The sequence below is a fragment of the Phyllostomus discolor genome, chromosome 4 (genome assembly GCF_004126475.2).
Source record: "Phyllostomus discolor isolate MPI-MPIP mPhyDis1 chromosome 4, mPhyDis1.pri.v3, whole genome shotgun sequence".
Taxonomy (NCBI): domain Eukaryota; kingdom Metazoa; phylum Chordata; class Mammalia; order Chiroptera; family Phyllostomidae; genus Phyllostomus; species Phyllostomus discolor.
The window spans coordinates 59,855,329-59,883,066 of record NC_040906.2 but is presented as its reverse complement, the minus strand read 5'-3'; the positions used below and the strand labels follow the sequence as shown (position 1 = coordinate 59,883,066).

Below are 27,738 nucleotides of genomic sequence, written 5' to 3'. Positions count from 1 at the left end.
TCCTGGGTGGAGGGAGAAGGTGGTTAATGTTTGATAAATCCTGGAAATTCAACTCTGGGCAGTGATCATGATGTGACACCTCTTGGTCTATGGGACATTCACTTTAACATATATGCTACAGAAAGAGGCAAAGAGGGGGCAAGTGAGACTTGTGATCTGTGTGAAACAGGATCATGAGCCAGGCCAAGAAGATGCAAAAGCAATCTAAAAACAAGTACAATTAAAGCAAATTACAGCGCACATCTTACTGCTAAGAAAGGTCAGAATTGGTTGTGGATTTGGGACATGTAGCCTAATTATTACACAAATGTTATTTCTAAGTGACTCTTAAAGAGAGGTAAGCACATTTTCCTTCAGTCAGTGGGTTTTCAAAGTATAGTCCCAGGACTTCTGCTTCAGCTGACACCTGCAGCTTGTTAGAAAGACAAACTTTTGGACCCTATGCCAGATTTTCCATTCAGAGCTCTGGGGGTAGGATAGTGATCTGTTTTGTGCAGACCTCCAGGTGATTCTGATCAACGCTAAATTCGAGATAAGACTTTTCCTAAAACCACCGTGTCTTTATCTCTAGAATATACTCTTCTAAAGCTAAGATTACTTGATGAGAATTTTTGTATTTTATAATATTCACATAGAGACAGTCAAATATTCTGATGAAAAACATGTTACATCCATGTACTTATATGAATTCTGTGTGGACTACTCCTCTGCCCTTTTTATTCTTTCTAGCTTTCACCATTAAGCTGAGTAGTGTATGTATTGGCTCTTACATCTTTGGGAGTTTTAAAACATACATCTTAGAGATATAATATTTTATGGTATTCCAAGGAATGTATGTGTATGTATAATCTATATGTATATGTAATAATCTGCAGCATTATCTATTCTATCAGTAATCGAGAAAGGAAATGGTAGACTCTTAATGTCTTAGATAAAAAGAAGGGGTTAAACTTGATTTCTGAAATCTCTTACATTTCTTAAGACCTATGAATTCCAAAATTGCCAGATATTTCGCTCTCCAATACTCTAAGAATCTTTGTGAACATTGACTGTCTGCTGTTATTTGTACTTTGGGCAATTTGAGGGCTCCTACATAGATAAAGACTTTACCTGAGAAATGGACGTAGTACCAGATGCTACCTGTTCTACTAAAGGCAGAAAATTGCTAGGTTCTTGGAATATGAATTGTATTTTTTGGTTTGCAGCCTGGCACTTGATCCTATGAGCCACACCAACTAGGGCTAAGAATTGTATTTTTTATGTTATCAAAAAATATAATTCAGATTCATAATGTAATTTTATATGTAGTATCATACACATCAAACACCCCACAATTTAACTCTAATTTTATTTTCCACTAATATTCAGCACAGGCCTTTGACTCTAGCCAGACTAGGGTTTTTGTTTGTTTGTTTGATTTTTAGATTTTATGTATTTATTTTCAGGGAGTGGGGAAGGGAGGGAGAAAGAGAGGAGAGACATATTAATGTGTGAGAGATACGCTGATCAGTTACCTCTAGTATACCCCCTACTGGATACCTAGCTTGCAACTCAGTCATGTGCCCTGACTGGGAATCAAACTGGCAACCTTTCAGTTCACAGGCCAGCACTCAATCTACTGAGCCTCACCAGCCAGGGCCAGACTAGTTTTTCATTGTCATGCAAACACATCTTATTTATAACCACCTTTTATCCTTGGCCTACATATTTTCTTTTCATCTAGAGTTTCTTCCTTTCTACTACCAAACTGATAAAATAAAATGGACTCAGATACTACTTCTTCTGTCCCTGTACTATTTTTTTAAAGACTTTATTTATTTATTTTTAGAGAGGGGGGAAGGGAGGGAGAAAGAGAGGGAAAGAAACACTGGCCCACAACCCAGGCATGGGAATTGAACCTGCGACCTTTCAGTTTGCAGGCCAGTGCTTAATCCACTGAGACACACCAGCCAGGGCATCTGTCCCTATGTTTTTTAACATGATGCTTTTCATCATCTGAGAATAGGGTTTATATCTATCTATCTTTCTTTTTATTGCTGTAACCCTAGTACCTTGAAGACTACCTGTCATGTAGGTGATGTTTAATATATATTTATTGAATATATTCATAAACAATTCCTGGATTATTATTCTTACTGTGTGCCTAGCACCTAATACATGCTTAGTAAATGTCTGAATACTTTTGAATAGATTTTTTTAAAACCTCAATTTTCCTGCCTCTTACTAGCTATAGCATTAACTGTAATTCACTTATTTAGTATCTGAAAAATGCTTTGGACTATAGTAATTAAAAGATGCTGTTCAAATTGCAGTATGAATATTCCTCTAGTCAAATTGGCAAAACCCTTCAAATATTCTTGGGTCATCTATGATCATCATCCTTTTAACATATTCACCATGTTGTAGATGGGATTCAGCATATTTTTGATGGATGCTGTGTAAATGAATGGCTGAGTGGACCTCATTTTAAGGTACTTTGGACTTACAAAGCAATGAATACCCAGTTAGTTTTATGCTCTCACTTTCTTTCTTTTCCTGTATGATTGAGATAAACTAGGTTGTAATTGTCGTGACGACTAGTGCCTGATTTGACTGCTCTTCCCCAGAAAGTCTCAATTTTTGGCTGCCTCAGAGCACTGCCTGGGATGCAGCCGGCCCTCCATCCCAAGTGCAGGGGCCCACCCAGCCTCCTTCTGGCACGGAAGGCAGCGGCTGCTCTGCCACCTTCTCTTCAGATAAGCATGGCTTACAAATGCTATCTTTAGAGGTGATGAGTTTTTGTTTGGATAGAATTATGACTAGTATAAAGCCCACACATGCTAACAAGCCACAGAGTGCAAAATAATTATTGAAAGCAATTTGAGAGAAAAGTGGAAAATCATCTGAGGCAAAAACAAAGTTGTTCCTGAAGGTTTGGTCCCATTTTTTTGCTGTTAGATTGAATCTTGAGCCTTGGTTTTCTGCTGCCAGGTCACCTAAGCACTGATGACATTATTCTTTTCTTTGGCTTTTGGAAGTTTACTCTTTTATTAAACCTTTCTACCTGACTTTTTGACATTTTATTCAAAGTTGGCCATAAAAGATACCATACACCAACTTTACCTTTTAGTGGATAATCAAGTAAAGATTTGCATTTTGGTTGTTTCTTGGTTTTACTTCAATAGCATTTGGGAGCACTGAGTGTTTCCTCTTTATTTTCATCCCTGTTCATACCTTTTCTATAGATAAATAGTCATGTCTGTCTGGAAGGAGTCATATGTTCTGCTCATAGCCTCAAGGGTGTACACATGAGCTAATGTCATATATATTATGTTCCATGTAGAGTGGCTAACCCATTTGCAAGTCATGTCATATTCCAGGCTACAGATTTGCCCGGCTTAAGTGTTTAAATGTGTGATTTAAAACCAATGGTACTATCTACTCACCATAAATTTGTTCTAATAGTACTGCCAAATGCCAAGGGGAATAGGCACAATACACAAGTAATAAAGTATATCTGATGGTTCTTAAAGAAAAATTTTCCTTAAAGAACAACAGAAGAAGAGAAGAGTTAATTTCTCTAATGCAAAGGGGGTCACAGATACATTTCAATGGTACCACAGGGTATAAATGTAATATAGGATTTGGAGGGGTGTGCTTATAAGCAGCAGAACTCATGCACTTCTCTGGCCTCTCCACAGTTCTATAGCTTAGGCTTAGAACTGTGGAGAGCATAGGTATTCTGCATGCAGCATGGCCAAGGTTCCAGTAGATGGGAGTCTGCCTTAGTTAGCTGTTGGGTATGTAAGCAAGCACTCTAAGAGTGAAAGTGAGACCTGCCCCTACATTATGTTATCTAGTTGTAGGTTAGTTGAAGAGGCTCTAGCAAACACTGTTTCTTAACTAAGAAGAAATATGGCTAGGGCTCTTCAGATTAGGCAACATGCAAGTTGAGGGCCAAGGTCTATATTCTGAGGGTGCCAGGAACAGCCTTGTATGCCAAAAACAATGATATCAGCCAAAGTTCATATCTGTCTGGAAGCTGATTTAAATCAGCCAAGCTACTGCTAAGCTACTGAAAGAGGGAAGGCAATCAGCCTCCTGGTTATTCCTATTTTTTCTTTTCAGTTCCCATTTGGTCAGGGAGTTACCTAACTCCTCATCTTTATACAACTTAAAATCCCATTTCTAGAGTATGAGCCAATAATTCTAACATTTCTAAATGGTCCCAAATACCATTGCTAATTGAATCTGAACATCGCTAATTGAAACTTTGAAAATAAATGCATTAACATGGAGCAATAATCTACAGATAATTAAATTTCTTTTTTGCATGTGTATATGGAAAAAAGGTGATGATAATACTATTGAAAACTAAACCAGGACATTTCATTATGGTAACATAAGATATCTTTGTCCCAAAGATATAGCTTCCTCATATATAGTTTTTTTCATATATATTTCTTCACATATATAGTATATAATATAGTATATATATAAAGTATTTCCACTCTTTGGGAAAGGTGAGATATTGTCATTGGAAAAAGAAATCTGAAGCATAAAACAGAGCCTGCGATGCATTCCTAAGGGGAAAACACATTGGAGTCTTGGTCCATACAAGGAGACACCTTCTACTGTCTCTTTGCAAGTCTCTGAAGCCTCTACAGTAGCGGTTCTCAGACAAGCATAATCGGTGTCACCTGGAAACTTATTAGAAATGTCAATTCTTGGGCTCTACTTCAGACCCACTGAATCAGAGACTCTGGAGATGGGACCCAGTAATCTGTATTTTTTAAAAGATTTTATTTTTAGAGAGAGGGAAAGGGAGGAGTAAAGAGAGTGAGAGAAATGTTGATGTGAGAGAGAGATATCAAGTAGGGCTGATGTCAGTATGTACCCCGACTAGGGACCGAACTCGTAACCCAGGCATGTGCCCTGACTGGAATCGAATGCATGACCTTTTGCCTTGCAGGATGACACCCAACCAATGGAGCCACACCAGTCAGGGCAGCAATGTGTATTTTTAACAAGCTCTTGATTCTAACATAAACTAATGTTTGAGGATCACTGCTCTAAATACATCTCTCATGCCCTTCTAATAGAGCATTCTGGGAATATAATTTCAATTTTATAACAATAAAAACAATTTTGTCCTTATAAAATTAGATTGAGCTTTTAAAAAAATGCTTGGAAATTAACCATATTTTACATTGAGTGACATGAAGGAGATTGTTGTTAGCATTTAAATTACTTTGTGATAGGAGACTCTCATTAATTACTTATGTTCTTGGTAGCTGATGCTTTCTTTGTTGAAGGGACCTGTGCTAGCATTAATAAATGCAAACAAAGTGGAAGGTCCTAGGGTTAATGAGACAGTGAAACATTAATCTGTGTTTTTTCTCAATGTAAAAGGAAGACTCATCAGGTTCACTTTATATATTTCACATTTATCTTTCCAGGAAGAACAAAGTATGCTAGCTATGGAAGATGAGGGCGCAGTACAACTGCCATTGGAAGGGCATTACAGGTAAAAACATGAAATTTGAGGAATAGAATGTTTTGTTATATATACTCTACTTAAAACTTTTGTAGTATAAGGATTCCTCTAGAGCTTTACTGAAGTTGTATTGGAGTAGAAAGAAGTGAAACTAGAAATTGGATTAGCCTGTCCCCATACTAGGTTCTGTCACTAACAGCTATGTGACTGGCCAAGTAGCTTAAAATAAAGGGAGGTAGTGAGTTATCGTTTGAAGTCTTTTCTTCTTTCATATTTTAGTGGATATAAAAACTCTTTTTCATATCCTCTGAAAATAGTACCTGAAGACAAGTGAAGATTCAGTTCTGGGATAAATGAGCTAGGTATTCACTAAACTGACCATAGCTAAATGTTTAAACTCCGGGATATTGTTGCTAAAAGGCACTTCCAAAGAAATAATTTATTTTCTGAGTTAAAGGATTCTGTTTTACCAATCACTTTAGGAAATGTTTATGCAACTCTAAAATATGTGAATTGTCTTCATGCACAAAGGCATAGCAAAAGAAAGCAAATGCCTACAAATTATAATAAAAAATTTAAAAAGTGTTTGGCCAAAAATTCTATATATGATCTCAAAGTACTTAAGAAAAATATAAGGCGATGTCAATAAAAAAACAGATAAGACTTTTCTCTGAAAAGTCATTTCTTTGAGAAAATTTGTCATAGTGTTAAAAAAATAGGAGAGAATCTTCTAGATCTTGAGGATCTAACTGTAAAATCATATGCCCTAGATTTAAAAAATATAATTATGTACCAATTAGGCATGAGAACAAATATAGAAAGTATTTTATCTTTTTGAAAACAATATTTAAGTTTTAAAATCCTTTTGATTATTTAGTTGAATCAACATATTCTCAATGCATTCTGTAGAAACCTAGTTTCACATGGTACCTGAACTTTCAAAAGGATTATGTGGTTGAATAAGTTTGGAAAATGTCCTATACTGTATTCCGGCTTGGACATTTACAAATCACATTGGCAAATTAAAAAATCTAAGTAGTACTGCATTAAAAAAAGTTCAACTGTTTAATCAAGCATTTTCCATACTTGCTTGTTCATAAGACTGTCACGTAATATCATAAAAAAACTGGGTTCCACCTAGTATTTTGGGGGGAATTACTTGATCTTATGCTTTGAGCTACGAAAGGCTGGGTGTTTTAGAGGAATTAAAGAACACTTGTCCAGACTGGACAACAAAAGGGGCCAAGGTTTTGCTCCAGACCCTTAATGTTTCTCTTAAAAGTTGGATTTGTTGCTCTCTGGTGAGCAAACTCCAGTAAGGGTCATGTGAGGTCAGCCTAGGATTTCTTTAGAACCTAATTTTTTTTCACGGCAGAGTACGTTTTCTATGTGTAGTAAGAAGAGTACTATTTTCTTATTCAGTGAAATTTTCCTTGACGTGGCTTATGATTTATCTCTGCTGCAATTTGGTTATTTGTAGCCCAGAAATATTTTGGATCATTATGAATGTGACCTATAACTGGTGCCATTTTAAATGCAAAAGAAGCACCCAACATTGTACAGGTGTTGATATTACAAGCTCCCCTAGCCATTTGGAAAGACCTCTGCCAAATATACAGGTTGCCTTCATTTATTCAACAAATATTTATTGAATAAGTAGGAAGTGCCAAGCTCTGTGGGAACAGCAGTGGACCAATGGTCAAGAATCCCTCATGAGGAGCTCCAGTGGCACAATTGGCTAGTGCATGGTACTTATAAGAATCCCTCATGAAGTTTATAGTCAAGAAGACCAGAGGTAGGGAGAGACAGAAAATAAGTGAATGAAAAAGTAAAATAGTATAGTATTTTAGATGATGAAATACACAGTAAAAACAAGAAGCAAAAAAGAGGAATGAGAGTGCTATGAGGGAATAGAAGTAGAAATTTTAAACAGAGGAATCAGTGAAGTCCTGAGTAGGTGGCATCTGAACAAAGGAGGGAAAGGGTTGTAGCATGTGAAGGAGCATTAGTGTAGTCAGCAGTAGTCAGGAGGCCACTACATTTTGGCGGAAGAGAAAAGGGCAGGGGTATAAGAGCAGTTGATGCAGTTGGAGGGTGGGGGTGGGAACAGAGCTTTATTGTCCATCCACTTGGCTTTTACTCTGAGTGGAAATCGCTGTAGAATGTGAGCAGAGCAGTGAATGATCTGCTGTGCTACCATCGTTAGGGGAAGGGGCTAAGCAGCGGACATGCAGACCCGACTGTGACAATTTGAAATGAATTTGGATAACTGTAGCCAAAAACAGTTTCTATGTAGCTAGAATATTTTGTTTAGATTTTTATTTTTCATAAAATTTTTAATAATTGAGAAAACTATTTGATACTTCTTAATTTTTAATTATCATAAATACCATACTATATAAGACTATCCTATATTTATTTCCTATCACTAGATAACTTCAACTACTTATTTAATGTTTATTATTTCATTTTCGGCAAACAATCTAGAGATGATCCATCTGTGATCAATATTTCTGATGAAATGTCAAAGACTGCCTTGTGGAGGAACCTTCTGATTACTGCGGATAACTCAAAAGATAAGGAGTCAAGCTTTCCTTCTAAAAGGTTTGAATTCTAAAATAATGTGAATTTAAACTGATCCCAGTCATTCTTATGACATGAATCCATTAGCAAAAATGTAATAACTTTTCATCAAATTTATATCTAAAGTGTTTTGGAAAATTCTTTTTAAAAGTGGATAAAATTATAATTATCATATTGGTTGTTATATTTTTCATCTCCCTTTCAAATGAAAAGTTCACTCCAAAACGATGACAGTGGGGGTACTTGGTACTGTAAATGAGTCCCGATGCACGACATCTTTGGACATTCACTTTGGCCTACTCTTTTGCAGTAGGATTGTATTGTATCCCCTTATCACTCACTTCCCAAGAACGCTGTTGATGTCTGACCACATTTTGCACTCCCTCATGTCCTTTTTAAAACTCACATGGCACATGAAATGGTGGTTTCATATTTAGTACATTTCCAGTTTCCTACTCATCCATTTGAAAATCTTCCCTAACCTTCTTACCCCAAAACTTTCAGCTCCAGAAAGTTCTGTTCATTCTTACTTATCTGTATGAAAATATTACAAACAATTCCTGTAGTTGTGCATGGTAATTTTAAATGCATGCTGGGGGAAGAATGTATCCTTAAATATCAAGAGTCATCATAGGATTTCCAATGGAATTTTCCAGAATTTATAAATAAGAGTTCAAACCATCAGCCTTCTTAGATGCTGATCTAAAGAAAAATCTCTGTTATGGTAATATCTCTTCTTATTAAAGAGTGATTGAGGGATTTGGGACAGTGAATAATTATTAATTTCCTTTTATTTTCATGGCCTTAAATTAACTCTTTCTACTTAATTTTTATATTACATTTTTGTCATAAGCTCCCCTTCCTAATCACTCTAGAAGCTGATTCCCCAAAGGTAAGACTCTCTCCCTCAAACCTACTCCTTAATTGTATTTCCTTATGTTAAGTGATGTCTCCTAAAACCTGGTCAGCCTTTGTTCTCTGTGTGAGTTTTGGGGAGGCAAAAGGCATGCAGAGTCGTGGGCTTAGATCCAGTGTCGGCCTGAGTGTTTATGGCATTCCTATGACGACTCAGCTCTTTAAAAGGGGTTGAAACTTGAGTAAACTTTTCCGCCACATGATTTATACAGATACATCCTATGTAAATCAACATACTTCACAGAACTGTATTTAATAATGACATGAAATTTCTATATTGGAAAAGGAGATTTATCCCTTGCATTAAGAGACTGCAACACTGGGCACTTCCATTTCTGCACCACCATGCTTCCAAACCTGCAAGCTTTGTCTCCTTCCTGAAAAATATTTGGAAACATGGGCCGGAAAAAGAGGCTACCTTATGCTTAGAGAGTATCTCTTATTGCTGGTTTTTGTCACCCCAAAATGGCATGCTGCTTCAGTGTCATCTCTAACCCCAACAGCATAAACAAGACAAACAGTAGATGTGCAGAGTTCACTCCCAGAAACCTGGGGATTCATTCTCTGTCTCTGTCTCTGTGTCTCTCTGTGTCTGTCTTCCTCCTTCCCTCTGCACCCAACCCCCTCTGTCAACTACCTCTAACATTTCAAAGGAGTTTAATGTAAATTACTCAGTAGGCTCTCTCAAAGACTTTTGGTAGATACTTTCTGTCTTAACTGGACTTTAAAATCTTTATATATATTTTTGCTTAGCTCAAGCAGAAGTCGTAGTCTATTCTAAAACATGCTGTATCTTCCTTTCCCAAAGATCCCTGCTACAGCCTGGGAGAGTCATTTTCACACTAACTCAGTTTTGCTATGAATCTTGGAAGAAAATCATAGTTAGGAGAAGGGTAACTTCTCAAACTCTTTGAAATATTGCTTGTGGACCCTTTAATATTAAAAATATGGCATTTCTCTGATAAAAAAAAAAAACGTGAACCCAAAACATTACCAAGCAGTCATGACAGGGCCTAGGAAATCAGAGCAAACAAGAGAATCGAGGATAGAAGAGGGTGGTGGGTGTAGGGGACACAGGGAGCAGGGAGGGTGGCTCCAGAGCCTAGCCTCTCCCACCAGGGCAAAACCAAGTGCTGCTTTTCCCAGTGTTGCCAGGTACCTTCCCAAGAAACATCGATCTTGGATGTCAATTTTAAAAAGCATAGCAGTTGCTCACCTATTCTGTTTCCACCAATCCATTCACTAAGCTGCAGGGGAGCTTGTCCCATGTATGAAGAGCACTGTTGAACTAGGATTAAATTAGACATTCCACAGATATGGTAGAGTTTGCAGTTAGTTTTAGATCCTTCTTTCACTTAAACTGGATAAAATATTCTTGATAATGTAAAATGAATGAAATAATGGAGAAAGTATAACTGCTATTCCAAACGCCTACTAAAAAAGGTATCCAGGTTTCTGTGTTGGGCATTTAGGCCTTATGCAAGGATGGAAAACTAGGGGTGAGGGGAGGGCACCATCTTAGGTCTCAAGAAATACAGACCCTGGTGTCCTGGTCTTTAAGCTTGTTTTTGCCAATGGGTATAGTCTAGCAGGCACTAAATTTTTATGGTTCTTGGTCATCATACTTCAATGTCCCAACAGATACAAACAGAAAGCAGTGGCTTTGGGAAGGTATTGCTGTTATTAGTATTGGTGGTTTTAAGATTTCTGGAAGCCACACTCTTCCCGTCATTTTCCACTGTTATGAAAATGAGAGACTACCATTAACCAAGATATATTTTTTCACATGGAAACCTACAGATTTTATCACATCTAAAGATAAAAAAATAAATAAACTTTCATTCCACAGTAGTTTGAATCTCATGCTAGTGGGAACATGTGTTCAAAGAATAAAAAACAAGTGGTTATATCAAAATATAAAGAATGATCTTTAAAACTATACCTGCTCAAAACATATTACTTTGTTCACTAGAGTTAATCTCCTGTCAAAAGTAATCTAGATATGTGTTTTTTTAAAACAACTAGGTTTTTCTAGTGAAAAGCATTACTAGACTTTATTGTTTACTTTAAAGAGTACCTAAAATATCATGACATAAAAACTCTTGCTTGAACCAAAAAAAAAACAGAGACAAAGTTTGCACTATGGATCCATATCATACCATAAGAAGCATTTGACCGTCTCAAATCTTCCACAAATTCCCATGACTGACATTTATTTTGAACCTATACATGGGACACCCTTCCTGCTCCCTCATATACCCCCACTCCCTCTACCTTCTATCCTGGATTCTTTTTCTTGCTTTGATTTGCTAGGCCTTGTCATAACTTTTTGGTTGATGTCATTTATAAGAACTATTTTGGTGTTATTGAAAAATAACAGTTTCAAGATTGCTTAGCAGCATACATGTGGTAGGTTAGGGTTTGCTCTCTCTGAAAATATTACTTTCTTTAATTTTAAATTGTAACTCCTCAAGGTCAAGGACACTGTCTCATCCATCTTGTATACCTTCGTCTTTACAGAATACTATTTAATATAATACATATTACATTAAATATATAATACATGTCATATATATGACATATAATAGCAATATATGGCAATGCATGTTTATTATAATATATAATAGATATGATATATAGTTAATAAATATATGTTGTTTATTTATTATAATGAAAATTTAGAACTGATGGGCACTGACAAAATCAGTATAACAAAGAATAGAGTAATAGCCATAGAGTAAGAAAATTCAAGTTGATATTTTTTATAGATACTATGAGGTGGTTATAAAATTTCTACTTCATAGTATGCTGAAATCTAATTTAATACCCAACTACTGGTTTTTAAAGAAGAAAAATCCCAATCATAATCGGTAGTGGTTTTGTAACCAAACACCCAGTATGAACAAAGCAGGACATCAGCTGCAAGCATGTCTGTGAATGAAGTTGACATTCTGAGTCTCTTTGTCCACCCTTGGTGACTAATACTGCACGAGGAATGTACTCATTTATCAAAAGATTATATAGCAGGACATTGTGCACACAGGAACTGTGTGTGTATGGGGGCCAGTGTGTTTCTGTCCCCTCAGTCTTCCACAGATAGGATCTGCTATTCTATCTTTCAAAAGACAAGAAGAGTTCATTAAAGTTGAGCATACCAGCCTCAAAAGCTTGGCATTCGTACTACAAGCGAACTTGGTCACCTAGTCCAAACTAATTTCCAGACAAGGAAACCAAGTTCCAGCGAAGTTAAATGGCCAAGCCAAAGTCATACAGCTCATCCTTAGCTCCTGGGAACTGAATGCAATTTTCTGTTCCAAGCCCCCGGCTTCCTTCACTGCCTGCTAATGGCCCTTTCCATTGGCTCTGTTTAGCAGATGAGACTAGAGTCAGGTAAAGCCCAAGGAAAAGTTAATTTGGAAGTGGGGCAGCAGACACTTGTCATAGGAAAGAAACTTAAAGTAGAAGAAAGTGAGTCATTTAGATAGAGAAGTTAAAAATACAGAGTTAAGGCTCTCAACACATCATGTGCACACTGTCATCTCTTCTCATGGAAGGAGAGAAGAGAAGGGAAAAAAGTTGCTTCACTCTGACCTGTAAGTAGTGTGTGCTGAGAAGTGTGGCAGGCATAAACCTGAGCGCCATAGACGCTCGCTCACACCAGCTCTCAGCACTGGCAGCGTGCCACCGATGGCAGAAGCTCCGACACTTCTTACCTGATGGTGCCGGGTGGTGGTGACAACTGAGAAGGGCTGTTTCTAGCTTGAATTGGAGGAAAAAACAATTTAAAAAACACACTCTCAGAATGTGTCTAAGCTATTGACCATTATAAAAGCTGCACAGGAGGCCCTGTGGAAAAAAAGGGTTTCAACTGTCACTTTGTGACTTGGAGAATGTTATAAAGCCCAGGATTTCCCCACCAGCAACCATTTCATAAGTTCACATTAAGGGCCAAAGTTAGCAGTATCAATGCCTGGGTAGTCCGAGCTCAGGGCCTCAGAGGGTGCCAGCAGCAGAGGGGGGCACAGAGCAGCTCGGATAAGGAGGGCTCTGCCTGGGGCTGGAACTGGTGGGGGGCAGCACTCTGCCCTTCTGGGAGCACATACATTTGGTGTGGGCTTCGTGGATAGGAGCACATTGTTCGAATTTTACATAAAAACTGTCAACATGAGAGTAGGAAAAATAAATGATACTGAACAAAAAGAAGATGCAAATGGGAGAGTCACATTACCAGCTTTCCCATTAATAAAATTAAGTGAAGAATAGACAGAATAGAAGCTGCTTGAGACAGTTTATGCTGGAAGAGGTAAGGTAAGACATTGCTCCTGTGCTGGACAGAGTTTGTCTGTGAAGGGGCAGCATAGGTGTCTGGCGGGCAGCATGAAGGGTGACCGCCTTTGTTCCAGGCCTGCAGAGGTGTGTCTCCTACTGACCAGGACACAGTTCTCACCAAGAACCAGGCTCCAGTTCATGCACCAAGGACAGGCCTCTTGCAGCAGAGCCCAGAAATAGCTTCTGTGACACCTTGGTTGTATCATTTATAGAGTCAGTACTATCTTGAGACAAGGCATGGCTGGAGTTTTCACTAATCAGCAATGATTCATTTGCCCAAATGAAACCATGGTATTAATCTTGTCTGCTTTGGAAACTGTTTAAAAATGTCCGGTTTTTGAATTCCTCCCTTTCTGCTAATTCTTGTTCTCTATCTCACTTAGCACAGGGGATTTTAATTGTTGCTATCTATGTATGCTTTGGAGCATGAAAAAGCAATGCGTAGGTTCCCTTGTGCTGCTTTGGGGTCAGTTGGTTTTGTGTCTGAGCAAACAGATCTTACAGTAGCCATGCTGGATTTCAGTAATAAATGTCTCCTTTTTCTCCCCTCTGTAGCACTGAAAGCCGAAAAGAGAAGAAAGCTGACTCACAGAAAGGTGTTGACAGGGAGACTTGTCTATGACTTGATCTTCAATTTATTTTTTATAAATATATGAGAAGAGTGCCACAATTATTAATAAAACTGCTTTGATCATGTATTGTAAATTCTGTCTCTCATCCCAAACCCACCTTCATACTGTAAGTAGTGCACTACTTGTTTCATTTCTGTGTTTAAACTTCTGAGCACTGAGACACCCTTGTGAGCATTTACAGTAGCTAATGCAAGAACCTCTGCATTGCTTGTGTGTGTGAGGCATTTGTAAACACTAGATCCTCATTGTCAGTTTTATGAGAGCAATAGCTTTCTTAAAGAGATAAGTAATATTTACCTAGTTTGTATTTTCTTACTGTAGTGACCTGAAGATGCCTGGTAATTTCATTGAGCAGAATTTTGAAGGTAGTCTTATTTTTATAGATTAGCATTAGTGACTTATTTCAAAAGACCCAACAATCAAAAATTAGTGGGAAAGCATTTTTAATAAAATGAATTATGCCACTTGCTTGATTTAATATGATACATTAATACTTCAGAATTTGTATGTAACTAAAATTTAAATTTGACAAAATACAGAGAGACCTATTTCACAAATTGTTTAAAAGAATCAGACATTAATGCAAAGAGTCAAGTAGTATTTGCTTAAGATTCAAGTTGTGCTTACATAATCAAATATTAGGCTTGTATGGAACTGCTTTAGAAACCAAGTTTGTGAGATTTCCCAAAAACCTTTATCAGAACTGTGCTGTTAATTTCTCTCCTATTGGCAACAGATATTGTCCAAATAAACCTATCATATATATGTATGTATATTATATAATATATTATATATATATATACAATACATCCTATAGGTGTGTGTGTGTGTGTGTGTATACGTATATATACATACACACACACACTCGTGGAATACCAGTGGTGAGTCACTGCACATGAAACCACCACTCCTGTGCAGTTGCTCTGCTGCTAAAAGTCGTGTACTGCTAATGCTGCTCCTTGCATCACGTTTGGATGTTAGACTGATGGGTCTCTCATTGACATTTTTTCTGTAAAGCTCTTTTCCCACTTTTTAATTAAATACATGTTGGAAAAAAATATCTTTTAAATGAAATTTTAGATTCTGTTTGAAAAGTTCTGTAGATATTTCAGTCATATAAAATCATCTTTACTAAGCTTATCAGAGGAAGTAAAAGTCAAGAATTTTGAGCATTTGCTAAAAATACAGTGTTTCTTTTGTTTTAGATGAATGTCAAGTTAACAAAGACTGTCTCATAGTACTCTTGTTTCCTAATAATGATCAGTGATCATAACATTATAATCTTCAGTGTCCAATTCATAATCATTCAAAGCCCTGTCCTGAAAGTGATTAATACATATTCTGTGTATAAGTGTGTGTGAAAAGTGAGCAACAACAGCATATGAAAAACAAATGCTCTTGTGATTAAGCTTATGAGGGAAAACAAAACTATCACAAAGCCTTCATTAGGTTCAACATTTTGATCCCTTCTGAAAAATTCCCCCTCACAATCTCTTAAGGAGCCATTTATTTTATGGAACATAAGCCTAAAAAATACAAGAAAGAATATGCAGTTAATAAAGTCTGTGTTTATAAATGCCAAGGGAAAAATACAGAAACTTCCATTCTAATATGTTGCTTTGTGTATTTTATAATACAGATACTGTATCATAAACATTCCCCATTGTTTTATGATTTAGACTAGTTGTACATGCCAGGTCAGTCCCATAAGCAGCCTCTTAGTGTTTTAATATATTAATAACCATTCTGTTTGAAATGCTCATAGTGAAATTAAAACCTTCACATGATCACCTATTTGAATAAGCAATCATATCTGATGAAATTCTGTATTTCTGAGTATTTTTATAGTCATTTTGTTTTCATGTGAATCTTGATATCCCTATGTCAATCCTAATATTTTGAACTCATATAAATATAGGAAAATGTAGTGCTATATATTTCCTCCTAATTTCAGATTCCTGGTCAAAATTAGTGACTATCTTGAATGTAATTTATTGCCAAGTAATGTGTAAATGTGACTAGGATATGGTGTTTTCACACTAAGAAATGTTATGTGGAAATAATATTATCCTAACTAATTTTCTTGCACATTTTAAATTGTGACCTGAGTGTTTTTGTCTTTTCTATCCTGTAGAGTTAATCGGTAAATCGATGTAGACACATTTTGATTGTTTGAATCTAATACTTGAATTTAGACACCTGTGATATAAAGAAAACTTGGTAAAGTAGCATTTCAAGAGTATCAATACAGAATGAACTTTATGAACAGAACATTTTGAGAGCTGTATTAGAATGTATGTCTTCATTTTCCCATAGAGCACTATTGGTCACATAGCATTGTTCACCATGACCCATAAGAGCGTCCAGTGTCATTGGTAGGATTTCTCAGTACTGGAACTTCTTACACTTCTGCTTTTTACCCACCATGGCAAAAGCGTTTCTTAAAATCTGTCACTCCCGTCTATCAGAGTAGGTCAGTTGACCCTTATTCTCTTGTAGCCATCTGGCTGTTTGTTGGGGAGATAATTGCATTCAGAACATTTCGGTTAATATTTTTCTCTTGACTTGTGAGTTTACTTTGAAACTGCTACCATTTCACAGCTTTCGATATTGGGAAGCTTTTTCCTAGATGTAATCTGAATATTTCCTCAGTGTAGTTTAAATTCATACATAGCCTGATAGAAACGAAAACTTCCCACTGACAAGCCATAAGCAACTCATATTTCAATGTGATCTCTAGATCTTAGAGAATATTTTTTTGGCTCTTGAAGTGGGGCCCATTTTTTCTTTTTTCTTTTTTAATATCTTATTGATTATGTTATTATAGTTGGCCCATTTTTTCTCCCCTTTATTCCCCTCTGCCCTGCACTCACCATCCCACCAGCATTCACCCACTTAGTTCATATCCATGGGTCATACATATAAGTTCTTTGGCTTCTCCATTTCCTATGCTATTCTTAACCTCCCCATGTCTATTTTCTACCTACCATTTATGCTAACTTACTCCGCTGAACCTTTTTTCCCCCATTCTCCCTTTCTTCCCCTTCCCCACTGATAACCCTCCATGTGAGCCCACTTCTGTGATTCTGTTCCTGTTCTACGTGTTTACTTAGTTTGTTTTTAGGTTCACTTGTTGATAGTTGTGCAGTTTGTTATCTTCATTGACCTACTTCTCTTTCTGTTTAACTTTAGCCTATTGGCTCCTGGGCACTTGACCATTTTATATAATTTGTCAGGCTGCTCTCCATATTTCCAAAATATCAATCTCATATATTCACACAATAGAATGAAATGATAATGACAACCCCTGACAAATTTTATGAATGTAATTGGATAATATGATGATTCTCGAAATACCTACTTTGAAAGGCTACTTGTAATCAGTCCTCTTGAAGAAACCCAACATTCCAGGTTATGGTAATACTTTATTTTAGAGATTTCTTTGGGTGTTTCCTTAGAAAGCTGTAGCCCACTGATATAACTGTTACTCCAATTCAGTTGTTATTGGTTCATTAGCCCCTATCCTTTGGGTTGGAACTTTGAAAATGGCACTGCGATGCTTTCTTTAAGGGCAGGGCAGACAACATAGCTAAGTTGGTGTTATGATTAAAGCAGTGAATAAATCAAGGATGGAACTTTGAGTAAGGCAGAGTTTGAGGAAAATGTTATATGAGGTAGCATATGAATTAGGATGGAAATGGGGCAGGAAATCTACTCCAAGAACTGCAGAGATTCCCCATCACATGTCAGCATTGAAATAAAAATGAAACAAAAAATTAAAGTATGTGTTATAACTGGATCCTGACATATTTAGTATATGGCATATTTGGAAGCCAACAAACAGCTTGATATGCTGGAGTGTTAGGAGGGTAGTGGAGACCTGTAAGAAAAGGTAGGAGCACAGGTTGAAAACATAAATCATGTTGAATTCTCTATCAGGATATTTGAATTTTATCCATTAAGAGTTTTGAGTAATGGAGAAGCATGGGTTTTTGGAAAGTTTAGTCTGGCAGCACCGTAGAGATTACTGTGGAGAAAAAGTGGAACTGCTTCCTAAGGGATGCTGCTCCCAGGATGGCTTTCAGAGGCTTAAACAGAGCTCCTTGAGTCCTTAATTGGTCACTCCAGATATGATAGCTTTGTTATAAATCCTTTTATGTAGAGAACTCCTGGGTATAAAATATCTTGGGTTTTATTTGAAAAAAATGTTCTGAAAAACATGATATCAGCAGTAATTCTGAGACTATGAATGAATGAAATCTATATTCATTACAAAGTTCAGCCGATGTCTGGCTCATCTGGGTCCAAAACCACCTGCCCTCTGCCCATCCTTTTATTCTCTTCATTACACCCACTTTTACCTCAGACTTAGCTTTGTGTCGACGTCGTCTTGCCATCAAGTATGACTGGAGTCATAGATGTCTGCCATGTGACTTACTTCTGTCATTTGTTTATAGCTCCCTGAAAGTAGGAATAGTGTTCCCCCCTGCTCCTTTGTAACTCTCTAGGGCCTAGTTCTGTGATCTCTTCCCTCCAGCAAAGGATGTGGACAGAGTTATAAGTCCAGTGTATCAGAAGATCAGTTTATTAAAAAGGATTAAAGATCCAAAAAGGATTCTCACTTACATGCTAGTATTTGAACAAAAATAAATGCTTCTTTTTGAAGGTGTGTCTAGCACCTGCAGACACTGAAGCCTCAAGTAAAAGCCCATGCAGTCTATGGAGCATCAGACGGGGAGAAGAAACTCAATAATTGTGACTAGGGGGAGGGAAAAGGGGAAAGGAAGGCGCAGGGCATAAGATACAATGCCAGACACAGTACCTATATCACATATACGACAAGGTCTGTCCAGAAAAAGTCCAGCCACTGTTAATATAATGAGAATGGTTTGTACAACATGTATGGAACCTGGCAGGCAAGGAAACTGGGCTGGAATGCACACGCATAAACAATGATGACTTCACTGTACCAGTCAGTGGGGATGGTAGATGCACTGAGTGAGCATGTGTACTGTGTGGCTGTTGCATTCAAAATGACTGAGTGAATAGAGCAGTGAATCTGCATCAAATTTTGCATTAAGCTTGAACATTCCTCTGCGAAAACTATTTGGAGGATTCAGAAGGCCACAGCTCTGGGCAACTGGTGATTGGCAGCTTTATCACCACAGTGTGCCCACTCATGCAGCATGTCTCATGCAGATTTTTTTTGGTGAAACATCAAATCACCCAAGAGACTCAGCCCCCTTACAGCCCATTTTGGCTCCCTGTGACTTCTGGCTATTCCCAAAACTAAAATCACCTTTGAAAGGGAAGAGATTTCAGATCTCTTTTCCTGATGAGATTCAGGAAAATACAACAGGGCAGCTGACGGTGACTGGAAGAACTGTGTGAGGTCTCAGGGTGACTACTTCGAAGGGGACTGAGGCATCATTATCCTATGTACAATGTTTCTTGTATCTTGTATCTTCTTCAATAAATGTCTCTTATTTTTCATGTTACATGGCTGGATACCTTCTAAACAGACTATACCATATTTTGCTGTGTATAATTCATGCCCACATTTTTGTGCTCATTATACACAGGATTATTATACCCTTCATTATACCCATGGTATGTAATCATTATACCCATGAATAATGCACATCCTTATTTTTCCCTCAAAAATTTGGGCAAAAAGTATACATTATACATGGCAAAATATGATGTGTATATATATACACACACACTTAAACTGGGGTTCAAAGTGGCTAAGTAATGGTCTTTAAAATGTTTCTCACTGAAAATGGGGGCTCTGAGATGCTAACTATGTCCATGTAAACTCAGCTGCTGTATCCTGTATCTCCAGCAGGAGGTGAAGTGTAGAAGCCTTCCTCATTTAACGGGGCACTCAATTCTAGCTCATGTGACCAAACTTGGGTTAAGATGTGAATATTTCTCCTCAGCTATATTACATTTTCTTTGTCACTCATATAGCTGTGATTAACACTGGAAACCAAACCTACTCAATAAAATTTTTATTCCCTTGCCTATGAGTCACACATATCATGACTTTGGGTAGGAGAAACTTAATGGAATAGTTAGTGTTTTGGTTGTTTGATGAGTCACATTTCTCACTATACTTGTGTTTTAAACATCCCACAAATTTGGGATGATTGTTCAGATGAAAGATTATGTAGAGTAAGAACTTTGATTGGGTTTGTTGAAGTTTCAAGTCTGTGATACAAGAAAAGATTTTCTTCTCAATTTAACTGTAGGAAAATTATCTTTCTTTTTATTAATTCAAATTCTTGGGCTTAAATATTAATATTATCATATAAAGGTGACATTCAGAAAGATGATAAATTTCTACTGAGCATGACATTCATTTTACTAATACCATCCTCCAAGCTTTTCTTATAGATAGTGACATTGTGCTTTATTAATGTGTTCATCTCCCATTCTCAACATTTGCGTCCCTCAGAAATCTTGAATACACACTCCAGGTCATTCAGGCTGTATTTAAAAAGGTTCTTAGACACTGCTAAAAGAACTGTCACAATTCAGTAGAAAAAAGTTCTCTCACTTTGCGCTCTGAAAAAAGGCATTCTTGTGTTTTTGGTATGTTTTACACTTAGAGACACTTATTAAGTCTTAAATATAAAAATCTAGTAGATTTATAAATTGGAATTCTTACATCAACTTAGAGTAAAATCAGCAAATGCCAAGTGGTCGAGCTGGTAGCCTCAGTGACCACCTGTGAATAAGAAAGGAAACACCTAGAACAACATTCATGCTGATGTATTCATTGATCTTTATGGTGATGACCTTGAGTCATTGAGGATACATTGAGTTGTATTCTATGCTTGCTATTTTAGAAAGCATGGAGGTATGTAATAACTTTAGCAAGGTTTCCAACACAAAATGTTTAAACATAACTTTTAAAGTGATTTTCTGTAAAGCTTGATCAAAACTTAAAAAGCAAACTCGATCCATGGAAGTGAGGTGAAGCGGCCCCCCTTCCTTTGGTGCATGCACTCCTGGGTGCTGGTGCTCTGCAACAGGTTGTTGTGAAAGGGATCCCAGTGTCCACGTGCCCGCGGAAGCTGTCTACGCCAGGCCAGTCCACACACCTTCCGGCATCATTAGTTCCTGGGTGTTTCAAACTTGCAGACTAAATTTACCTCTAAGTTGTCAGTTTCTTTAGCTTCCTTTTCCAAAATGCTAATTTAAAACTCCTAGTGGAGAGTAACGCTTCTCCTTGGAAGGTCAAATGAAATCTACTTTAATGTCAGTCACATTATTATCATTTACATTATTAATTAGGCAAAAAATATATGCTGGGATTATTTTATTACCTCTGGTCCCCAGAGAAAATATTTAGCATATTTAGACACTAAAAGAATAATGACTCTTAGTTTTGATATTGTACATGACTTGTATAATATTACCAAGTCAGACTTTGTACATTATCAGATATTGTACAATGGTCTTATTAATATTTGATATTATACATGTATGATTTCAGTTAAGATAAGAGAGTTTGTATTTAATTTGCTTTATGATGTGAACATATGCTCTATGACTACTGATCTGGATATAGAACTCTGCAAAAATTGGTACGACTACTCGCTATGATTGAATTCTATCAAGAAATAAAATTGTAACAAGAGACCTACAGGGTTTGAATGTCAGTTTATAATTCCAGTGGATGAGTGGGATTTGAGACTTGAAGTGAAGCTACTCAGTGGCATGCTCTGGAAATATAGTTGAAGCTCTAATTTCACAATCCTCTGTCCATTCTTATGTATGACTCATCAATTTAATATTGAATTAACAGATTTTTCCCGTTTCTTCCATTTTAAGATATTTATACTATAGCTTACTCTGTCTGAAATAACTTTTTCCCAGCAAATGGTCTGAAGCTAAGTTTAAGTTTATAAAATCAATTTTTTAAAAATGAAGACATTTTGCAAGTAATTGAGCAAAACGTCGTGTTTCCTCAGTTAATCTAGGCATTACTTTTCTAGGCTAAAGTCAGCCTCTGAAATCTATGCTTTCAGTAATATAGTTGTATGATCCAAAATTTGTCAAAGCCTTAAGCAATTGACTTGACTCTCTTTAATTCTACTGAGCCATCTGAGCTACCAAGATGATATTGTTGATATCATTGATATTTATTGTTACAACGTGAGCCTCATCAGAGTTACCTGGAATAGAATTGTGATTTACTATATAAATAACCAACATTATTTTAAGTTTTTTTCAAGAGCTATACATATAGATAAACATATGGTAACAGAAATTATATATGAATTGGATAAGAATCCTATGAACTGCTTAATTTAACACATTTCTATGTATCTATTTTTGATAAGAACTGAACTCACGGTGTTTACAAGGCTATTTGGGATAACAAACAAAATAAAAGAGCATTTTGGACAAATATGCCCGTATGCCAAAGTGACTTAGGTCTGATTGGAGACACAAGACTCATTAACTCTAGAAAAAATGAAGGCTCATTTATTAAATAACCAGGAGCAACTCTATAGTATGTAGGATGGGAATAGTAATACAGAACTTTATAGTTTATTTTTAATTTTTAAAAACAAGTCCAAGGAAGTAAAAAATATTCTTTTTTTAAAAAAGATTTTATTTATTTATTTTTAGACAGAGGGGAAGGGAGGGAGATAGAGAGGGAGAGAAATATCAATGTGTGGTTGTCTCTCATGTGCCCCTCCTGGAGACCCAGCCCGCAACCCAGGCATGTGCCCTGACTGGGGATTGAACTGGAACCCTTTGGTTTGCAGGCCGGCGCTCATATCCACTGCACCACACCAGCAGGGTGTAAAGATATTATTTTAATTAAGACACTCAAAGAATTAGAAAATGGATGCAAGGACTCCTTTAAGTTAGGCTTTATGATACAAATATTTTCATCTTTTAACAGGACAAGCTGATGTTCACATCCTAGCTCCAATTTGCCTCTTTCAGGAGGAAACATCAGCGTTTTGTTAAAGTATGATTAAAATGCTTTGCCATCACCCCTGCTGTGTTTCTGTAGCACCTGTAGCCATTACTGGCACCTGGGGGGCCCTGCACTGATGGCAGTTTCTCTCATTTCCTTGGAGTCTGTTCAGCTGCTGTGGTTTTACTCAGAAGTCAATGCTTTGCATAGATGATTTCCTGTGACAGTTTGAATCGTCTTTCTCAGAAAATGGGCATTCTGGCTGTGAACAGCTCATGTCTGAGAGGAGCTGACAGCAGACTGGTCAGGTCAGCATGCTTGGCCCTGGGTTGCCAGCCATGCCCTGCAGGCTTCTCTCCCTACCGGTCTTTGCTCACCCCCACTTCAGTGATTTCACTGCCTACATCTTGCCATTTCTTCAAAGAAGAGAACAAGATTTGGACTAGTCCATTGGGGAAAAAAAATGCTGCCAGGAAACCTATGCAAAGCTTCCCAAAAAACAATTCATAATTGTTTCAGCAACTGATGTAGAAATGATTTTAAATAATAAGCCAGACTGAGTAATTCAAATTTTTGGAAGGCTATAATCTGTTGCAAAGACAGTGGTCCCAGCTTAGGGTTGTAGATATGAAATTTGGGGACAAATTTAACGTTAAACTTCTTGATTTGAGTATCTTTTTTAAAGATCATCTTGACAGTGTGGTTTTAAGATAATGAGAACAAAGTGGTCTTAATAAACTGTAAGTGGCACGCTGTTCTGTCAGAGGCGCTACGGTAAAGAGAAGCACTGTTTTATGAAGTGGGTCATGTGGGTATATATATGTTGGTGTGCGGCGTTGGTGGCGATCCCATGGTCTTCGTCAGTGTACCACTGGAGAGAAAAAGGAAAAGGTCAGAATTAGAGAATCAGTTGTCTTTTCCCCCCAATCAATTCAAATAAGCATGTGGAGAATAAAACAGGATGTTTTAATTCCTGAATCAGTGTATGAACTGAAACATAATCCAAGAGGGTGTCTGATTTCCCCATAGCCTTTCTCGGGCATATTGTTCTGTCCTACAGAAGAAGGTGTTGAGAGAACTCACTGTGAATTTGGCTTTCCTGCACAGTGCTTTAAGGATATGTATTTCTAATGAAACTATCCAAATCCATTTTCAAATTTGAATCAAAGGACACTTAGAACCATATCAAGCACAGGAGGGATGCTTATCCCATTAAGCTCACTGGTTTTGATTAAGTATCATCAAGTGTCGTATTTCTCTTGCACTATACTAAGATAAACTATATTAAAATAAATGAGTTTTGGCCCTCACTGGTGTGGCTCAGGTGGTTGGGTGTCATCTCCCAAAGCAAAAATTCACTAATTCAATTCTGGGTCAGGGCATATGCTTGAGTTGTAGGTTTGGTCCCCAGCTGGGTCACATAGGAGAGGCAACCAATGATGTTTCTCTCTCACATTGATATTTCTCTCCCTCTTTTTCTCCCTCCCTTCCGCCCTCTAAAAATAAATAAATAAAATCTATAAAGAAATTAAAAATTAAATAAATAAATAAATGTCAGTTTTGGCCCTGGCGAGGGAGCTCAGGTGGTTAGAGCATTGTCCCAATACGCCAAGGCTGCAGGTTAGACGCCCTGTCAGGGCACACAGAGGAATGAACCAGTGAATGCATAAATAAGTAGAACAATAAATTGATGGTTTTTTTCTCTCTCTCCCTCCCTTCTAAAATCGATAAATGAGAAAATAATAAATACGTTTTTAAAAGGCAATTTTTCCTAATATATGTCAGTCAGGAACTAGAAAAATCTATTTTAGTATTCCATATAAATGTTTAACATAAGTGAAGTCAAAAGTCAAATGTATTATTTTCAAACACTTGAGATTTCTCACCAGAAGTTTCTTTTGATCTCTGTGTGTGACATTCGAGTAGAAGGAGTTGATGCCCTCAGGCAAAACTCTATTGACTCCTACAGCATTTAGTGACTGGAAGAACGTCATGGCCAGGAAAACATATATTATGGAGGCATAAATTAACTCTTAAAAACTGCTTAATTACAGTATGTCTTTTCTTTGAATAGTGAAAAAATAAACCACGACCTGTTCTATGAATCTGACCCTACGGGTGTCTAGCAGGTGTTTGGGGTGTTGAGTGACTGGGCACCATCCGAACAGAGCACAGAGCTGCATGTGTGTTTGAAGAGAGTGAGGAAAAGCAGGCTGTTCTAGCTAATACAGACAAGACAGCATTTCACACAAAACGTTTAACATAACACACTTACATATACACATAGACACACATATGCATGTGTATATATTGTTTTTTTAATCAGAAAATGTCTAGTGCAGAAAAGGAATTCCACTTAATACCTAGAAACCTCTTTCTGTCTAGGCAACAGCTGCTTTAGCCATTTCCGACTTTATAAAACAGTCTAATTGTTTATTGCCCATGGCTGGTCAAGAAAAGATAATATGGCAATGGTAAAACCTGAAGTGTACTGATTATAAATGCCCCATTGTTGTTAGAATGGCCAGTAATACATACTAGACAGAAATAGATTTTCATATTTGAATCGGGCTATTATCATGCTTCCCATCAGAGTTACTCTGCCACACATTTACTGCGTAAGTGATTACTTTGGAATCAAATAGGTTGACTGAACCACCACGAGTAGGAAAGCAGTGTTTGACACTCACAGGATTTGCAATATTGTGCTTCTCAGCTCCCAGCTCTCTAATATTATTCAACATTACTCTGCTGATGGCTCAGGGATGTCACTTCTCCACTTTCTCATTGGAAGCATAAAACCCCTTTTAATCCTGTCCTGTTTCCTGAGACCTCTGTGGGGCACAGTATCCCAAAGAGGAGAACCCGAACCCATCAGAAAGTAAGTTCCTTCCCCCTGCACAAAGTTTTGCTATACCATTGCCTGGAAATCCACTCCAGCTTCCACTAAGGCTTTGGAGATCTGTGCTGACTGCTGAAAATGAACGTTATCTGCGGGGAGAGAAAGGAAACATAAAGTCACTAATAGCAGCTCCAGTTTTCCGATAATGGAAGGGTGGGAAAGGCATAAAAAGAAAGGGGCTGTTTGAAGTTCCAGGACTCAGCATCCCATTTAGCCCAAGACAAGTGAGTTGTGGAAAGCAACACTGTTTTATTGAAGTAGATGTAACAGTCTTGCCCCTCATGCTTTTGTTTTGTCAGTAGTGAAATTGCAAACCTGTCTGTGATACTAAAAAGTCTAATTAACTGAAACTCACCATCTGCTGTTCCATGAATAAGGAGGTACTCAACTTGTTTAAAATTTTCAGCTCTGCTCATGACTGTTGAATTCTGGAATTGGGAAAAAAGAATGTCATTATTCAAAAAAAGATCTGCCATAAACTGATTTTTCACTTCAGTTTACAAAATAAAATGTTTTCAGCTGGGGCCCCCTTTGATACAAAATATAGCAAACCGATATTCAAGCAAATGCTGTCTGCATGCATGGCAGAATGCATAGCATGCCCTGTGCCTGGGAGACAGGACTGGAGAGGGAAGATGCCACATCTCCCCTGCACATGTAGGAAGAGGGTACCTGCCGCTCAGGCTGCATGCAAAATCCTCTGAGTTCCAGATCCTAGATTGGCTGTGGCCTGTGCATTAGCACAGGGCAGAGTCTCATATTAGCAATATATGTTCCATGGGTTTATGCTGTAGTTCAGCCAAAAAGTGTATTGCCATGGCAACCATGTGTCACATGGTGCCATACATGCTACATTTCAAAGAGCCTGTACATAGCATTTGCAAGTAAACATACTCTGCAATATGTCACATGAACTTTGATCCACATTGCTAGGCTCTGATTGAGAAGCAAGTATACCTCTTTGGGAGCAGATGTTTAAAATCTAGGCAAATGTAACATATGGGAGGGGAAATGGGTGAAAAAGATCAAGAACGGCCTTTGGAAATCAGTGGGTTGTTGTCTGCTTCATTCCGTATTGGGGAATATGCTGCAATTGGATCAAGTTGTTCTGAAATCAGCCAGGGGAATAGGGGCAAATATTGGGCAGTCTGCTTTTCGAAGACTGCTTTGTGGCCCCAGAATGAGGGTGGCGTCTTGGATGGAAAAGCCTTTGAAAATATGGAACCGGTCATCTGATCTTCATTCGGGGACGTCTACAAAGTTGGGATGAAGGTAAAAATGTGGCATAGACATGTTAGTGCCTTTGAGCATGAAGGCATGAGCTGGAGCCTGCTTCTTTGGGAGGGAAGAGCCAGAGCTCTCGCTGCAGGGTCACCATCATCCAGCCAGTCCCACAGCATCTTGGTGAGCCAAAGCCAAGGTCTGCATTTTTCAGACATCTTTGTAATGAACACCAGCACCAGCCTAATATTTTTTATGGGAACCCTGGTTGTCTGGCACGAAGCTGGACGGGGCTAAGGTCAGAGTGCTTGTTCAAGTTCTCTATCAGCGAGCTGTACACTGGGAGATGGGCAGGGCTCTGAGTTTTGTTTTCCACAAAATGGGAACGAGAACAACTCCTTCCTACTCCCTTACAGAAATCGGAGTCAAGAGACATGGGCCCCCACCCCCTGTTTAGGAATTGCTGACGCTGAAGTGAGAATGCTGTGACACAGAGTTCCTGGAGAAAAGACATTTTGCCTACAAATTTCAGGACAGAGTTAACCAGCGTGTTTCAGGGACTGACGCTCCCAAAGCCGAGTCGTCCTGAAAAGCTTAGAACAGACGCCCTCCTGCTCCTGAGCAGACTGGTCCTGACCACATTGCATTTCTGACCCATTTCTGACCCTAGGAATCAGCACCTAGGACCTGTGAAAAGTAACATTTTAATTTACTTCATTTTAAAGAAGTGTTTTAT

At 37.7% G+C, this 27,738-nt stretch overlaps 2 protein-coding genes across 14 annotated transcripts in view; one reads left to right on the top strand and one right to left on the bottom strand.

Moving 5' to 3' along the window:
- SLC4A10 (solute carrier family 4 member 10) overlaps positions 1-16,027 on the top strand; it is a 277,108-nt gene extending 261,081 nt beyond the window's left edge. For 5 of the 13 annotated variants that reach the window (XM_036023392.1, XM_028508734.2, XM_028508725.2 and 2 more), the window contains 3 exons: positions 5,439-5,506; positions 7,964-8,080; positions 13,859-14,464. In XM_036023392.1, the coding sequence (XP_035879285.1) occupies positions 5,439-5,506; positions 7,964-8,080; positions 13,859-13,925 (252 nt within the window). In that variant the 3' untranslated portion in view covers positions 13,926-14,464. Of the gene's footprint in view, positions 1-5,438; positions 5,507-7,963; positions 8,952-13,858 lie in introns of all 13 variants that reach the window. The other 8 variants (XM_028508732.2, XM_028508727.2, XM_036023393.1 and 5 more) reach the window with 4 other exon arrangements.
- A 6,823-nt stretch (positions 16,028-22,850) lies between these two features.
- The window catches only part of DPP4 (dipeptidyl peptidase 4), an 81,442-nt gene continuing 76,554 nt past the window's right edge, over positions 22,851-27,738 (bottom strand). The window contains exons 24-26 of the mRNA XM_036023391.1: positions 26,137-26,209; positions 25,797-25,870; positions 22,851-23,750 (exon numbers count right to left, since the gene is read on the bottom strand). Of these exons, the coding sequence (XP_035879284.1) occupies positions 23,649-23,750; positions 25,797-25,870; positions 26,137-26,209 (249 nt within the window). The 3' untranslated portion in view covers positions 22,851-23,648. The remainder of the gene's footprint in view (positions 23,751-25,796; positions 25,871-26,136; positions 26,210-27,738) is intronic.